The sequence below is a fragment of the Stegodyphus dumicola genome, chromosome 4 (genome assembly GCF_044657685.1).
Source record: "Stegodyphus dumicola isolate Sdum_Otavi_A_Nest chromosome 4, ASM4465768v1".
NCBI lineage: Eukaryota > Metazoa > Arthropoda > Arachnida > Araneae > Eresidae > Stegodyphus > Stegodyphus dumicola.
In genome coordinates, this window is record NC_140771.1 from 153,669,866 (window position 1) to 153,686,774 (window position 16,909).

Below are 16,909 nucleotides of genomic sequence, written 5' to 3' on the forward strand. Positions count from 1 at the left end.
TTTAAAAAATACTCGTGCGATTTTTAAAAAACGTCGTATTTTGGCATAATTTGAGTCGTAGAATAGAAATATGGAAAAAATTGGCATTTCATTTTGGAAAAAGTTCGATTTTGTGTCAGAATACTTATGTTAGAAGAATGATATATATAAATCTAATACATATCCCAAGTCGCGCTTTCGAGATATGAAAAACGTAAGTTGAATTTCGTCAATTGTCCCAGTAGAACGGAAGATATAGAACTGAACCTTTTTTTTTTTTTTTTTTTTCGCAGTGTACATTAAAAACAATATGTCTTGAGGATATAATATTTACCACATCAGCAGTTTGTAAAACAAGATGCTTGCCCAAAAATGAGAGGTCAACACACTTAAAATTTAACAAACATAATTCTTCATTCCTTTAACATTTTGCTTTAATCTTAATTAGATTTTTAAATTATACACCTAAATTTTTCAAATTGTAAAATTTGTGTTGAAATATACTTTAACTAAAATTTTAAGTAATAGATTGTCATCACTGAAACGCATATTTTAAAATAGCTTTTTGTGCCATTTTGCTCTCATCTGACCAATAAACATGATTTATTTTCTTCTTTTTTCATTCTTAATTTGTTTGGGAATGTGAGCATTTAAACCATGAAACTGAAATACCTTGTTGGAACGTTGAACAACTTTCACTCCACATCTGGCGCAGCAGCGGATCCCGCATGTTGAGCATATATGTCCAACGCCGTCTGCAAACTTGGTCTTGGCACAAATATGGCAAGTGGACTCCAGTTCATCACGCTTCTCCCGGCTGCGAAGACGGATGGCAGCTTCTAGCAGTTTTACCTCTTCCTCGCTTTTCCTAGATAAATAAAAAGAGGGAAAGCATGAGGATGACTGCTAAGCAATCGTAGTATATACAAAGAAATAAATGTTTATTTACCAAGCTCTGATAAATTTTAATATTAAAAAAATCTAAAAGCGTTCAGACAGTCGCCCCAAAATGCCGTTTTGAAGTTTAATATGGTTTTTCAACAGAGATGGTGGCCAGGTGGATTATTAAACAGATGGCCCAGATTAGATGAATATACAATAAGACTAATATGGGAATGTTATTTATCATCTGCATATTTGAAAAGTGAAAAAATGCATAACGTAGGGCTATAAAAGTATTTCATGTTTTTAATGAGACATATTATGAACTAAATGCATTTTATTTTGATCAATCAGATTAAAAAGAAAAAAAAATAATATTAAGAATTATATCTATTGCTTAGTGCCGGCTGTGCACTGTGCACTTTTTCACTGTGCGGAAATAAAAATTATCTCCAGCGCGCGAGACTGTGTATCGGAAATTCTAAAGATATATTCATTTTAAAATTATTTTGCGATATTGTTGTTGAATTGAACTTTATGGTTTAAGTGCAAAGTGTGTGTGTGTGAGTGTGTGATTATGGCAAAGCCTCGATTGCTATCTGCCTAAGAGGAGGGATGCCTTCGTGGAGGACTTTCTAAGGGAAACTGGCTCGTATACACGTTACACATGGGGAAAACCACGAAAACGCCCATGCAGCCAGCCCGTTCGCGGGATTCGAACCTCGGACCGAACTACCAGTGTTCAGCGACTTTACCGCTCGGCCGCTGGTGGGCCTTTTAAGTGCAAAGAACATTTAATAAACAAAGGTAACATACAAAAGGTTAAATAAAACGTCCCTTTGGGTGTAGTGTAAAATCTGAAATCTTTCAGATTTTTATATTTTTCATTTTCAATGTTATTTTTTTTTTCAATCACTCCTCACTTCGTCCTATCAACGTTTAGTTTTATGACTAAGATAACTTTAAAATTTTTTTTTATCTTTTCCATTATTAGCGTTCTCTGTTATTCACTGTATTTGTTAAATATTATGTTCTTGGCGCTTACGTGACATAAAATTCCATTCAACAGCAAAATCGCAAAATATTTTAAAACAACGTACCTTTAAAATTCCCGATAGAAAATCTGGCTTGCTGGAGATAAAAATATTTTCCTCCTTACATGCGGCCACTGCTCGCTTTCAAATCTTTGAGTTTGTTAATCAAAAATTCGTTAAAGTTTAACAAAATGTGAAATAAATAAATAATTATAATAAAAAAATCAGAAAACTTTCAGATTTCATATTATGCCCAAAGAGATATTTTTAACGTTTTGTGTGTTACCTTTTTTTTATTAAATATCATGTTCTTCGCACATAAACCACATAAAATTAAATTCAACAGCAATATCACAAAATATTTTAAAATAGCATACCTTTAAAAATTCTGACAGGCAGTCTTGCGGGCTGGAGATAAATTGTTTTTTTCCGTACAGTGTTGCCATTGTTTTCTTTGAAATCGTTGAGCTTGTTAATCAAAAATTCGTTAAAGGTTCACAAAATTTGAAATATATAGTAAAACAAATTCAAAATTCGAGCTTCTAGATACACATGTTCGGTTGGTTCTACGTATCGTCGTTTTTTCACAATGCGAGGAACATACATTCACACGTACGTGCAGATTCCTCATTTAATTTCTTTAAAAGTAATACATGGCGATAATATTTGATGGCAACAATTTGAAAGTTATGCAACGCATATAAGTATGCGAAATTCCGTTTCCCAATAATATCCCATTCGGGACTAACAACTTTTTGGGCTTAAAAAAAACTACAATCTTTCAGATCTTATATCTGATATACCCAAAGGGACAATTTTCTCATTTACAAACACCTACATGTTTAGTAGCATTTGGGCTAATGTCCCTTTGGGCTAAAAATCTTTAAAAATAGTATATGTTCAGAATTTCTGATAGACAGTCTCGCGCGCTGGAATTTTTTTTTTTTTTAAGTCCAAAGGGATTTGAATCCCGAAGGACTATTAGTTTCGTTTTGGCATTTTGCGTCGGACTCATAAATGTCGGTTCACTTTTCAAACTGTTGCCACAAAATGTTAGAGTCCTGCATTATATTTGAAGAAATTAAATAATGAAAAATCTGCATAAATGTTTGTATATTTCTCGTATTGTGATAAAACAACGGTACATAGAGTCATCGAATTTTGAATAACGTAATCCTCCAACGAATATGAGCATGTGGAAGACCAAATTTGAAATTTGAAATTTGTTTTATGATCGCTTTCCTATTTTTTAAAACTTTGACGAATTTTTGATTAACAAACTCAAGGATTTCAAAGCGAGCAATGGCAACGTTGTGCAGAAAAAACATTTTTATCTAAAGCGCGTGAGTCTCTGTATCGGAAATTCTAAAGATATGCTCGTTTTAAAACTATTTTGCGATATTGCTGTTGCACTGGATCTTATGGTTTAAGCGCGAGAAACATGATATTTAATAAAGAAAGGTAACACACAAAATGTTAAAAACCGCCCCTTTGGATGTAATTTAAAATCTGAAACATTTCAGATTTTTTTTTTTTTTTTTTTTTTTTTTTTTAAAGCCGAAAGAGGCTATTTCCCCACAAGGGCTATTAACTTCGTTTTTTCATTTTGCGTTGGTTCACTATAAGCGACGTTTCACTTTTCCAACTTTCTGCAACCAAATATTACAGCCCTGCAGTATGTTTGAAGAAATTAAATAATGAAGAATCTACATGAATGTACGTACGTTTCCAACCAATGTGAAAAATTAACGGTATAGAGAGACATTAAATTTTGAATCCACTCCTCCATTCGAATATAGGCATCTGGAAGCCCAAATTTGGAATTTGTCTTATTCTCTGTTTCAGATTTTGTAGAACTTTAACGAATTTTTTATTAACAAATTCAAAGATTTCAAAGTGAGGAATGGCAACACTGTACGGAGGAAAAAATTATCTCCAGCGCGCAAGACTGTGCATCGGAAATTCGTAAGGTATGCTCTTTTTTTCTGGAATATGGCTGTTGAATAGAATTTTATGGTTTAAGTGCTAAAAACATGATATTTAATAAATAAAGGTAGTACACAAAATATTTAGAAAACGCCCTTTGTGCGTAATATAAAATCTGAAAGCTTTCAGACTAATTTTTTTTTCGGGCTTCAAGATGCACAGGTTCGGGTGGAGAACAATGTTATTAAAAATTTAACGGCTCTAGATACTGTCATTTTTTCAAAATGGAGGAACATACATACTTACATGCTAATGTTTCATTATTTAATTCCTTTAACGAAAATATATGGTGACAGTACTGTGGCAATAATTTTAAATGTCATTCGCCATTTATTGTGGACGATGCAAAATCCCATTTCCAAACTAATAGCCCATGCGGCTTTTGAACACACATAATCCACGCGCGGTTTACCAAATGGCAACTCGTGCATTTTATCTTGAGCAGTGGAAATATATGTTTTAAAAATATCTCTGATTTTAATTGAATTTGAAAGATAAATATCTTACACTTCGAAACATGGCAATATACTGGCGCGCATAAGAGAAAAATATATTATAGCCAGTACGAACGCACTGCTTTTAAATCGCTGAGTTTGCTAAACAAAAATTTATTACGTTTGCACCAAATATAAATAAATTTAAAAAAATTCAAACTCTGATTTGGGGTTTGATGTGCACATGTTCGAATGCAAGATTATGTGTGTTCAAAAGCTGATGGCTCTTGGTGCCGCCATCTTCCCACAATAATACCATAATTCATATTTTTTCCAATGGCGGGTACTTGCCTATAACGACATTGACCACTAATAAGGCCAGAAGTGGTGACCATTTTATTGTGGAGGCACCTAAATAGGCGGTCACCTTTGCCTTCCTATGAAGGGACAGACAATTTTACGTCCATTCCTTCCCTGAGATTCGAGCCCGGGCATTTCGGTATCGCAGTCAGGCTCCACTAACCACTATACCATCTGGGCGGTTCATAATTCATAATTCAGATAATAGTCTGAACACCTATACAGATTTTCCTTTTTTAATAACAATATAATATAACAGAGATAGAAACTTCCACTAAATTTCTTTTCTTAATTTAGCTAAATTAAATTTTGTAACTGTATAAGGTATTTTATTCGTCCTTACGACGTGCCTTTATAGTGTATCTGGAAGCACGCCCGACACATAATCGGAAGCTGCGGAATTCGAATCTCTGCGAGGGCACTGCACACTTTTCACGTCTTCTGCATCTAAAAATCTAATGATCTACAATGGCACCCGAGCTAAAATTAGGTAGACCATAATTCGTCACCAGCAGCATTTGGCGATTGGGTACCCTCGTCCCCAGTCGCTCTTTAATGTAGGTTATATAAGGTATTTTCTCCTTCCTTTTCATGTCTTCGTGGTCTAACTGAAAGCACGTCCGACTCGTAATCAGGAGGTCCGGAGTTCGAATCCCGGGCGAGGGTTTGCACATTCCTGCATTGAAAACCTTAATGACGCTATAACTTTTGCAAAGATTTTGCTTCAAAAATAGAAATTTAAACTAGCACCTCCAAGCCGAGGACATGGTAAACTTGCAAAAACGTTTCAAGTATTTCTCATGACACTAATGGCCTAGATATGATAATAATAATTTTTATGTTTCTCTCAATAACTTAAAAGAATCCTCATATACTATTTAGTAACACAGTTAAATTGTTACTGGAATTACGAAAGATAATATAAGTGAGACATTTTTAATAATGGTTTGCAAAAAATTTTATTTATTAAAACAGAAAAAAAAATAATTTAGATAGCTTATTCAAAAAAGAAAAAAAAATGTTTAGACCTGCAACTAGAGAAAGTAAGATATATCATGAACTACGAACAGTTCCATTAAAAAAGAAGATAGAAGAATAAGCACAATTAAATTAAATAACTTCATAGATGCAAAATAACGAACTGCGAATTTGTAAAAACAGATGTTTCATTGATGATTCGTAGGTTTGATAGTAGTTACGTCAAAGCGTGAGACGGTTATTAATCTTACCTTCGTGTAGGATTTTACAAAAATCAAAATCTGAGACAAATTCCCATAACACATTGGGAAAACCATATCTCCTCAAGCGAGCCTCTTCTGTCTCTAGGAGCGAACCAGGTGTTCACACTATCAGTGAGTCAGCTCATCAGTAGCCAGTGAATGAGCTCATCCACTCGTTCATGGTCAGAACAATGACAGCTGATGGTTAGAAGCAAGATGCGTACACGTGTTAACAAATTAAACAGAGGATTTATTACGTGATTAAAAATTATTATTTCAGCTACAGCCATTTTGATCTCAGAAATGTGTACGATCCTGACTTACTTAGCTGCATATCGATACATTTATATAAGGTAGAAGTGTTGAACGAAACTAATAAAAAGTGCACATAAGAAGACTTTTTCTTACATCTATGTGTATAAAGAAGAAAGTCTGTGTGTTTGTTTGTTCGCTAATAACTCACTCACTGCTATAGCTATCCTTACCAAACTTTCTACAATTCTTTTCTGGGTCCTGGAAAAGGTCGACGTCCAATTTTGTCCAAAAACAAAGTAGCTAAAATCAGAAATATTAATTAAAAACCCGGAAAAACGATAATTTTCGCCCTCATTTTTCCGATTGACAACAGTCTTGCAAGCTGGAGATGAAAATCTGCTTTGTTTCGAAAGTTATGCCACTACTTAAGTCAGCCGAAATATTAATTAAAAATTCTGAAAGCGTTAATTTTCGCACTCATTTTTCCCGAGTGGCAGCAGTCTCCGCGCGGAGATAAAAATGCTTTATTTCGAAACGTATTGCTACTGCTCGCTTTCAAATCATAGAGTTTGTCAATCAAAAATCTGTAAGTTTTACAAAATCTATACATATAAAGAAAAATGTCTGTTCGCGTGTTTGTTTGTTTGTTCGCGTTATTGATTTCTGATCAATTATGATAAATGTTTTGCCACATTTAATCGACTAAAATTCAATATAGGTAAAATATTGGGTGGAACTTGATCTTTTACGACCATTTGATTAGAAAGACGAAAAGCATTAAAAACTGCGTGCTATTGTTGCTGATATAATCAGAGAGAACTAGCTTATTTTTCTATCGAAATTTTTTATGCGGGTTCCATATCGCATCAGACTGAAAAATGTATGACTATGAATCATATTTTTTGCATCGTTATTAGAGAAGGGTTATAGCGGTAACGTTCTCTCTATTGTTAGATGTATTACTCTCAATCGAACTTGACTGGTATCGAGTACTTCCGCTAGTTGCTATTAAATAAGAAAGACCAATTATCGTTTTAAGTGTAAATTAAAAATGGCAAGGCTACTATATGGAAATATATGAATTTTAAAAGAATGTTTCTAAACCCAAAAAAAGGGGGGAATACAAAACATGAAAAAGTAAATAAAACAAGGCGAAAAATCTTTTCCGGAAAAAATACTCTAGCTCTTTTTTAATAAATTATTGTCTTTCAGGAGAAATAAATTTTTCTGGCGCAGAATTTTCTCTTGTACATAACTGAATAACATCTAATTTTGTATAAGATTTTAAGTGGGCAAACACTCAGTTACATGGTCTTAAAATATAATTTAAAGTATTTGTTAAATCATAACGAATATTTTAAACGAATTTTATTAATAGAGATGCGACAAAACGTAGTGTTAAAATAGGTTAAAATTTTGTCTATGAGACTCGCAAAAGAACCCATACATCGTTTTTCAAGACGTTTTCTATCATGAATCTAAACATCGATGTTAATATAGTACGCTTATCCTTTAAGTAAGAAGCACTTCGCATCTCTTATGCGTAGCGAAATGAGCTTATGCATCAAACCATTTTAGATATGATCAGAGATACGCTTAAATCTTTAGCGTACATAATTTCTTAAGAAAAGAAATTTCTTTATATTGAAAGAATATTTCGAGTTTTCTGCTGTTAGTCCTTTTTTATTTTTCATAACTTGCCTACTTTGTAACTGTTTTTATTAAGTGTTTTAAAACCTCCTTTTTAATGAATTTGAGTTACTTGCATTAATTAATTCTTAAATTCTCTAAAAGATTGACAATGCGCAATTTTCTCTTACGCCAAATAACGTATCGTGAGGATTTGTCATTTGGTTACAGCAAAAAATATGCTCATAATTTGTTACCTTAAAAGATCTGTTTTGAGACTGTCTTAAATAAAAACATTTTTGTCTGATGGCACATGGCATTTTGCATGAAAAGAGAAACTATTATTTAGAATATTGTTGTTTGTAGCAGTTCAAAGTATTTTCACCTTAAAAGGATATTTTGCACCAGTATGCTCGTATATTAATTCATGAAAACGAAACTAAACAAAAGCTGAAAGCATAATTTTTAAAAGATGGTATTCTATAATTTAGAATTTAAGAAAACAATGAAATTATGCAAAACAATTATGTTCATATGAGGTAGGAACAATGGCTACATGATGACAAAGGTAAATGTATGACTTTAAGATTTTTCATAAAGATAGCAATATCATAAAGCTATTATTTTTTAATCAAATAATTGTCAGTAAAGTCTCTGAGTGCGTCGTACTAGCATTACTTAAAGTCTGTCAAGAGAGCTCTTAAGTCAACAATAAGTAAAATTACCATAATATGAAATTTTGTTCTTTTTTATGTCTGGGAAAGAGAAAATTCCATATCAAATTTCCGGTTGATTGGATTATTTCTTTTGGGTGTTTCATATTTTTTTATAAATGAGTGTATGAAGAATTTAGATGCTACTTAAAAGTATTTTATAAATAATTGTACGCATATTTCTCATATCAACTTGAAGATATAATTCTCTAATTGATCATAATTGTTTAATGACTTAATTGTTTAATTCATAAGTGGAATTATTCGTAGCAATAAATATATAAAATGTATCGGTGATATTGCAGGCTAAAAGCTGATTGCCGCTAATAATTTCATTTCGCTTAGGAAGCTAAGAATAATCAAAGCATTCTAGGGTAGAAACTTGTTACTTTAAACGCTTGTTACTTTTAAAAGCTGAAAAGCGATAAAACCAGATGTACAGAATTGAAAAGCTACGTTTCGAAAGAAATGTGATATGTGGAGTGGCGAAATGCGGAATCAAAAATACTGCGCGTTTTTCAGGTTCAAGAAATGGTTAAATCAAAGGGTTAATAATACTGGGGATACGTAGATAGTCGATAATAAACCGTGGAAACACAAAGAATAACTACATAAAATTTCAATATATATATATTATATAGGAGTGGCAAATATACGAGTGGTTATGCGGAAATCGGAAAACCCAGATCTTGAATTTTATATTAATAAAACGTAGTGTATTTACTCAAAGACGTGTAATGTTAATCCTACGAAAAGACTCATGCTTTTTCCAGAAATCGGAAGCTTAGAAACACATTATCAATAAACGAAAATAATAAAATTGAAATTGAAATAGGCTCTTGATTTTGAAATTACGCACTTGTTTCATTATTTAACAAATTTCGGTAAATAAAAGGAAGAAGCATCAAATTCAGAATTGAAAAAATGAAAACTATGACTAGATTCTCATATTTTTACCCTACAATGCTTTGATTATTCTTAGCTTCCTAAGCGAAATAAATGACACAAAATTTCATAATAAAATTAATTCTGTTCTTAGATAATTATGTGTTATTCGTATAGAATTCGAAACTTTTTATTTATTAATTCATGCAATGTAGCTTAGTTAAATTTTTTTATGAAATATTTAAAAATTACGGAATGTGAGCATCTGTAATCACATTAGCTGCCTAATATGAAACGTGAATTAACCGTGAATTAACGCGTATATTATTAATTACTAATAATATACTCACATCATAACAGTATCAATGTTTACTTTGGCAATTTTATTTTCTATAATAATGCTTTTGTAAAAGAACATTTTTAAAAATATTTTAAAGAATTTTTATGCAAATTCAGCCATAAACAGCCGGAATAATAAAGGGATGAAGGATTCATTTCATAAGATGGTAAATGTTTATTACGGTTTTGAAAATATAATTTGAAACATTTTGAGCATAACTATGATGGTATCTCTTAAAAAGTATGTTTTCAAAAATGTTGTTTACTTCAAATATTGTTAACATAATTTCTTAATATGAATAGGAGAAGAATGTTATTATAAAAATATTTCCAAGTAAATATTTTGCATCCATTCAAATTATTATGTGGAACGTTTCAGTTTATTCAGTTCTAAAGAAAAAAATGCAAATAAAAAAAACTCGATAGAAAGGGTACTGTAATTTTAGGGGTATTTTAAGCAAATTTGGATTTTTTATTTCATGAAAGTTTACTTGAAAAAAATGTGAATATTCTGCCAATGATTTCTAACGCAACGAATTATAAAATGTATTCACACAAAGTATTAACGAAAATGATTTTGAAAGAAGTGCTCCAAAATTGTACGTAAAAGTGTCCGACCTCAAATCTCTTGCAGACATGTAATTATACTGCTTAATAAAAAAAACCTGAAAGATTGTTTGCATTACTTTTGAACTGTAACTGAATGAAGTGATGGGTTAATTTGTTCTAAAATATTTAAAACTGAGTACTTTTCTTATTAAAGAAGATCTTAATCCAAGAAATCAAACAACGCTTGGATCATGTGTATAATGAATGATTCGCCTCCTTCCTATTCTTCATTGAGAAAAATATTGAAGAAAATTAAGCATAGGCCAACAATCTATAGAAGAAGATTTTCTTAAAGGTCAACCATCGGATGCAGGCTTTGACATAAAAAGTACTGCTTGTGTTCAGAAGGAAATATTAAGTGATAATAGATTTTAAAAATCAAGAACATAACATCAAGACTTAATCTCTTTAAAACAAATGTTTTGCGCATTCTTTATGCACATTGATAAATGTTCATTGTACTCAGCAACATGAGTACCCCTATCTCTTTAAGCAGTTCAAAAGCTGTGATATTTTCTTGAGCAGTTGTTGCAGCTTTACAACGCAAATCATAGAAATGTTTTTACAGTTGATCACAATTAGTGTTGAAACTGATGTAACAGGTGATGCATTATGATATTTTATCGAAGAGAAAATCAATGAAATGGAAAAACGGTGTCAAGCCTCACGGAGAAAAGCAAGTTGCAGCAATCAACGAAAAAACAATGGCCACTATGTTTGGGGATTATCAAGACTTTAAAGAAAGAAACACAACCATTAATAGGGAATACTGTGGAAATCTTTTACATAAACTGCGCAATTAAATTAAAGAGTAAAGGTGTGTAATGCTGAATGGTGAAACTCATTTCCTCCATGATAATGCTCATTACATTCAGCTATTGTTGCTAAAGAAGGAGTGAAGGAATATGGGTTTTAGAAATCTGGCTGTTCCATTACAGACCAGCGTTAGCTCCAAGTGATTATTATCTATTCTCCTAACTGAAACATGACTTTCCTGGAAAACGATTTAATAATGCCGATGGCTTGAAAACAGCAGTTATGGAATATTGAGGAAAAATTTTCAGGTTATCATTTCAGGGTTGCTCCTTAAATAATGCGAAAAGGCCTGTCAAACAACAAAGAAATTACATTAAAAAATAAACTATTAAAATTTTTCTCTGTTTCCTTCAGATGTATTTTAGGCGTAAAGCTTTTGGATCTTCATATATAACGTAATTTATTATAATGATATTATGCAGCTATTACGCAGAAAGTACCTACATTGATCAAAACAGATTCTTGTTATCTAATTTTGTTATAAGTATTCCCATATGAAGCATTAATTATTTTTAAGCACTAAGTAAAATTGCGCATAATTTTATTTTAACTATATCGCTTTTATAAATAAATAGCATTCTTTTTTATTTAAACCAAATGCTAGTATATGCTTCGGAAAATTAAATTAACATAATTTTACATCACCAGTCGTTAATAATGAAAGATTTAAATGGGCAAAACAGTTATTATTAGAAAGTGATATTGTATGCCATGGTTAAGATCCTTACGAGAAGCTAGCGGTAATACTGAATTTTGAAATTGGATCCAGAAATACAAAACTCCCTCTTCACAGATTAATAAAATACATAATGAAACTATATTTCATGGGAGACGTTATCTATATTACGGACTTATTTCTTCTTGCCACTAATAACAGCTTTGCCAATGTTCATTATTACTCTGGTTCTAAAAGACTTAATACGTGAGCTTTAATGATAAAATAATTTACTTTAAACTAGCCTTACCCTGAACAAAGAAAAAACGCCAAATAATGTAACTATAAAATTGATCAACATCAGAAGATTCGTCAAATAATGGAACTATAAAATTGATCAACATCAGAAAAATCGCCAAATAATGTAACTATAAAATTGATCAACATCAGATAAATCGCCAAATAATGTAATTATAAATTTCAACAACATTAGAAAAATGGTTAAATTAACTAGATTTCTTAACAAATAATATTTCGTCAAATACGCACTTAACTGGACGAGTGAGATTTAATATCTATGACCTATAATATTCAGGTGAAGGAAATCATTTAGGTGCAAATCTTTCCTAAGCTTGCTGGAATAAACTGCATAAACTAATCTATTGGGTAAAATATTGAAAGGTTCATCCGATTGTCCTTTGCATTTGTAATTCATAAGCCTGACATCAGAAACGAACTTCAGAGTTCTTCCCTTAAGCAGAAAATAGGGCGAAAGCTGTCATCAGATTCGAGTAGCTTAAATAGCCAATTTACGAAACAACAATGCGAAAGAATACACATCTGCTGAACTATCAATGGGATGATTTCAACTCCTATCTTTACAAAATTTTGATGAAGGTAGGGATCGCTGCTGTAAGGCTACAACTGCTGTAAGATTAATATTCTTACTTTAAAGGGGATCCATAGATTTCATAATATAATTCGTGTCTGAACCCTGAGAGATTCTAAAATAATTCCTTTTCTGAATTAGAAAGTTGCGCTGTGCTTAAGAAACATTAAGAAAGATAAAGCCTTAGTGTTCATGTCATTTGCTGCTACACCACATAACTATATGCATACAATAAATGGGAGAAAGACCGCAGAATTCAGTACACACAGTTGCCACATCTGATAACAACTGCGGCTGTAATCGGCTGCGCTTCCAATCGAATTGAGTTTGGATAACAAATACAGGTAGTTCATTTATTATTATTCGGCTTCAATTCCAAGTTGAAGTCGAAGAGTAATCTGAGAAATAAAAATGGTCGCTGAACATTGGACTTAAGCAAAATGCCTGGCAGATGAGCTGGCTACAAGGGAATTTTCGTAGTTTCCCCATGTGTTACGTAGATACAATCGAGTTTCTCTTAAAATATCCTCCATGAAAACATTTCTTCTCTTAGATAGATAACTCTCACGTGTTTTGCCATAATTTAAAATAAGCTCTAATTTATTGACATTGCTTTTTTCTAACATGAAACAAGCAAAACAAAAAAACTTCGAAGCACCATAGCAAAGGTACACTGCGCAAAAAAAAAGGGGGCGAAGGACAGTTTTATATCTCACTTTCTAGTGGGCCAACTGACAAAATTCAACTTGCGTGTTTCATGTCTCGAAAGCGCGACTTGGGATATATATTAGATTTATATATATCATTGTTCCACTATAGGTATTTTGACACAAAATCCGACTTTTTCTGAAATGACATGCCAATTGTCTTCCATATTTCGAGTCTACAGCTCAAATTATACAAAACTGCGAAGTTTTGTAAAAATCGCACCAGTAATGTTTAAAAAATTAGCTCTCAAAATTTTAGCTCCTCAGTGTTAATTGAATTTGATATATATTTATTAATATCTCTTTTTTATTAAACTTATTTGATGCTTCCTTTCATATTCCGAAATTTAGGTACTTTCCAAATAAAATTCGCCCTTCATTATGATTTATTTTTAAAATTTGTATTTTAAAATAATTTAAAAATTTTTTGAAAACAAATTTGAATTATAATCTATAGACGTTTTGCCATAATCTTAAAGTGCATGTATTTCTAAGCATCCCTGCAAAATGTTAGAGTTTTTTATTCCAAATTTCCTAAAATATACGTGAATATACATTTTGGCGTCTTTCAAAATTTGGAATATTTATTATAAGCGAAAATAACGAAAATGGGGTTTACGCACTTTGTTAAAATTATTTGAAAGTGTGAACGATGACTTTTTTTCCGCTTGTGGGCAATGAAAAAAATACGATGTGTACATCACATGACTTCCTTGTACGCAATATTAAATTATACGCAATTTTCCTGCATTTTATTTAAACATATAGAATTAACAATTAATAAATTTTGAAACAAACTACTTCGTCGATAGCGCATAAACCAAAACAGAATAAATGCGCTCTTTAAAGTTCACTATAATTATTTACCATAGCTACACTTCGAATCTACGTTCACTTCACATCGTTACATCTTATTCATTTTATAACTCAGAGTGCACAAAAATTATATCATCCGAAGAATTACCACAATAACATAATAAATCTAAAACGATGTATAAAAGAAATTAAACAAATAAAAAAGAAACAATTTTTCGCAGACGATTCAGCGCCTTTTACCAACCGCATGCACTACTAATTAATTCAGTTCTCATTTCGCGCCAAGGCAAAAATACGTAAAAATTCAAAATATTTTCATTAAAAATTGAAAGATATAGAAAACCATAAGACGCCAAGTACAGTTGAAACAATTTAAAAAAAAATTAGAATTAAAATTACAGTTTCTACGCAAAAACAAGCTAATAACTTAAATGATAATTCCAGAACGAATTAAGCATAATTTAATTCGCAATAATAAAAGAAGCCGTTACATTGTTGTTGCGAAGCTTACTTTCTCTATATTGGCAACAGATCTACTATTCTGCTAAGTTTCAAATGTAAACATATATGGCTGCTACGGTAAACAAAAATTAGGCTTATATGCATATGGTTCCGCAAAACCATCGAAACTAGTCCTGTAAAAATTTAAAAATATAACGCTGATTTTTTTTTTTTTTTTTTTGTTGTTGTTTGACTTCTAAATTAACTTTTAAATTGTTGATAATTCCACACAATTATTGCATTAGGTTAACTAAAGGCATAAAAACCTTAACTGGAAGATAAGAACAATATAATTCAATCATTTTTGAAAGCTAAAAATGCACAGTTTACCAATATGTAAGAATAAAAGAACTGAGCTCACGGAGCCGAGTGACAGAGTGGGTGGGTGTATGTATGTATATAAATTTACATACTTTTGAGGAAGCCGATTGCAACCAAAAAGGGAGTTGCAGAACTACATGTTATAGCACTCCTATATACAAAATTTCACCGTTTTGAGGCTACTCGTTTCTGAGTTATGCGATATACATACCTACATACATACGTACGTACGTATAGTCGCCACGAAAAAAAATCTCTTCAAAATTCATTTTAAATCAGTTTTATAATTTTCTTGGGGAAATGAGTCCTTTATTCTGTCCCTACGTACAAATGTCACACAAAAACATTGTTAAATTGCAGCGGTCAAAATGGGTATTTTTCTTGAAATATGATACCCGAAATTTTTCGCGATTACAATACTTCCTGTTTTCCTGTTTACTTAGTAGAAGGAAGTAAAAAGGAAAGGAAAATAGGTTGCTATAAATTAAGAAGTTTGTCAAGTGAATTGTTCTTGGCTCAAACTGAAAAAAAAATGCACCAAGATAAATTTTTAAATTTCTCCATAAATGTATCACCAAAAAGTGCAAATTTTAATATAATCTAGGTATAATTTGAGCCGTACAATCTAAATATAGAAAAAACTTGGTATGTTAGTTCGGAAAAAATCCTATTTTGTGTCAAAATATCTATGTTAAAGCAATGCTATATATAAATCTAATATATATCCTAAGCCGCACTTTAGAGACATGGAAAACGCAATTTGAATTTCGTTAATCGGCCCAGAAGAACGGGAGATATAGAACTTCCCTTCCCCTTTTTTTTCGCAGTGTACCTCAAAGTTCTTTGCTAAGATATTTGCATTTCAATATCTGCATAACTGACATTTTAAAGCGATAATTGAACGATTTATCTGGAAAGAATTTAGAACTCCGATCTGATTACGATTTACTTTATAAGCATGTAGCAGATTACTTTATAAGCATGTTTGGAACTGCAGGTAAGCAAATAGAAAGGGACTTTACAACAACATAAGCAGTAAATCTATTGTAATACAGAATACATTAATCCTTTGACATATTCGGGTTAAATATGTCTCGTACTACTGACTGACATCTCTTATACATATCAAAAGGTAATAGTGTATTTCTTCTACTGAATCTACACCTGACGTGTTAGATATGATAATAACAGGGACCCCAGTAAAGAACAGTAAACAGTGACTATTGTGTAAAATTTCGAAAACTGTGAATTTAGGAATGAAAGACCAGATTTGTGTAAAGAACAGCGGTTGCGTTTCCGGACAATGCCTGCCTACATATTTCTCCTGTAGCATTAGCAGAACTGTTTAAAATTTGTCTGTCAGCATAGGAATACCCAACGTATAGTCTAGACTTACTGACATGTGATTTCTGAATAATCCAACTAAAAAAAAAAAAAAAAAAAAAAAAAAAAGCACTCATGTTCGGGAGCGTTCTCTTCATACGAGAAAGTGAAAAACGTCATGTCTGCAATATTAGTAAATATAAGACAAAAGCAATGTACAGGGTGACTACAATAAAAGTTTTACTTTTAAACGGTTGTAAAAAAAAAAGAACCACTAGTTAGAATAACGTGAAATTTGACCTCAATATACATAAAGCAATATAAATTCGTCAGAGTACAGAAAAATAGTTCAAAATTTTATCAACAGATGGCGCTGTACTTCTTACGCAGATTTAAAGACATGACATGCGCATGACGTATGCATTTAATGTAAACACGGAGAAAATACAGTTCCCATTATTTTATATCTGAGATGTCAAGACTCTGTCAATGAAGGAGTGGGCTTTGCTTGTGAAGAATAAAGAGCAGTGACTTGCTTCAAGCTGCCCTGAAGAAA

General features: G+C 31.8%; 1 protein-coding gene across 6 annotated transcripts in view; it reads right to left on the minus strand.

The window, feature by feature from the left end:
- LOC118191120 (regulating synaptic membrane exocytosis protein 2-like) overlaps window positions 1-16,909 on the minus strand; it is a 231,493-nt gene that overhangs the window by 124,389 nt on the left and 90,195 nt on the right. For all 6 annotated transcript variants that reach the window (XM_035361922.2, XM_035361915.2, XM_035361928.2 and 3 more), the window contains exon 2: window positions 652-847. In XM_035361922.2, the coding sequence (XP_035217813.1) occupies window positions 652-847 (196 nt within the window). The remainder of the gene's footprint in view (window positions 1-651; window positions 848-16,909) is intronic.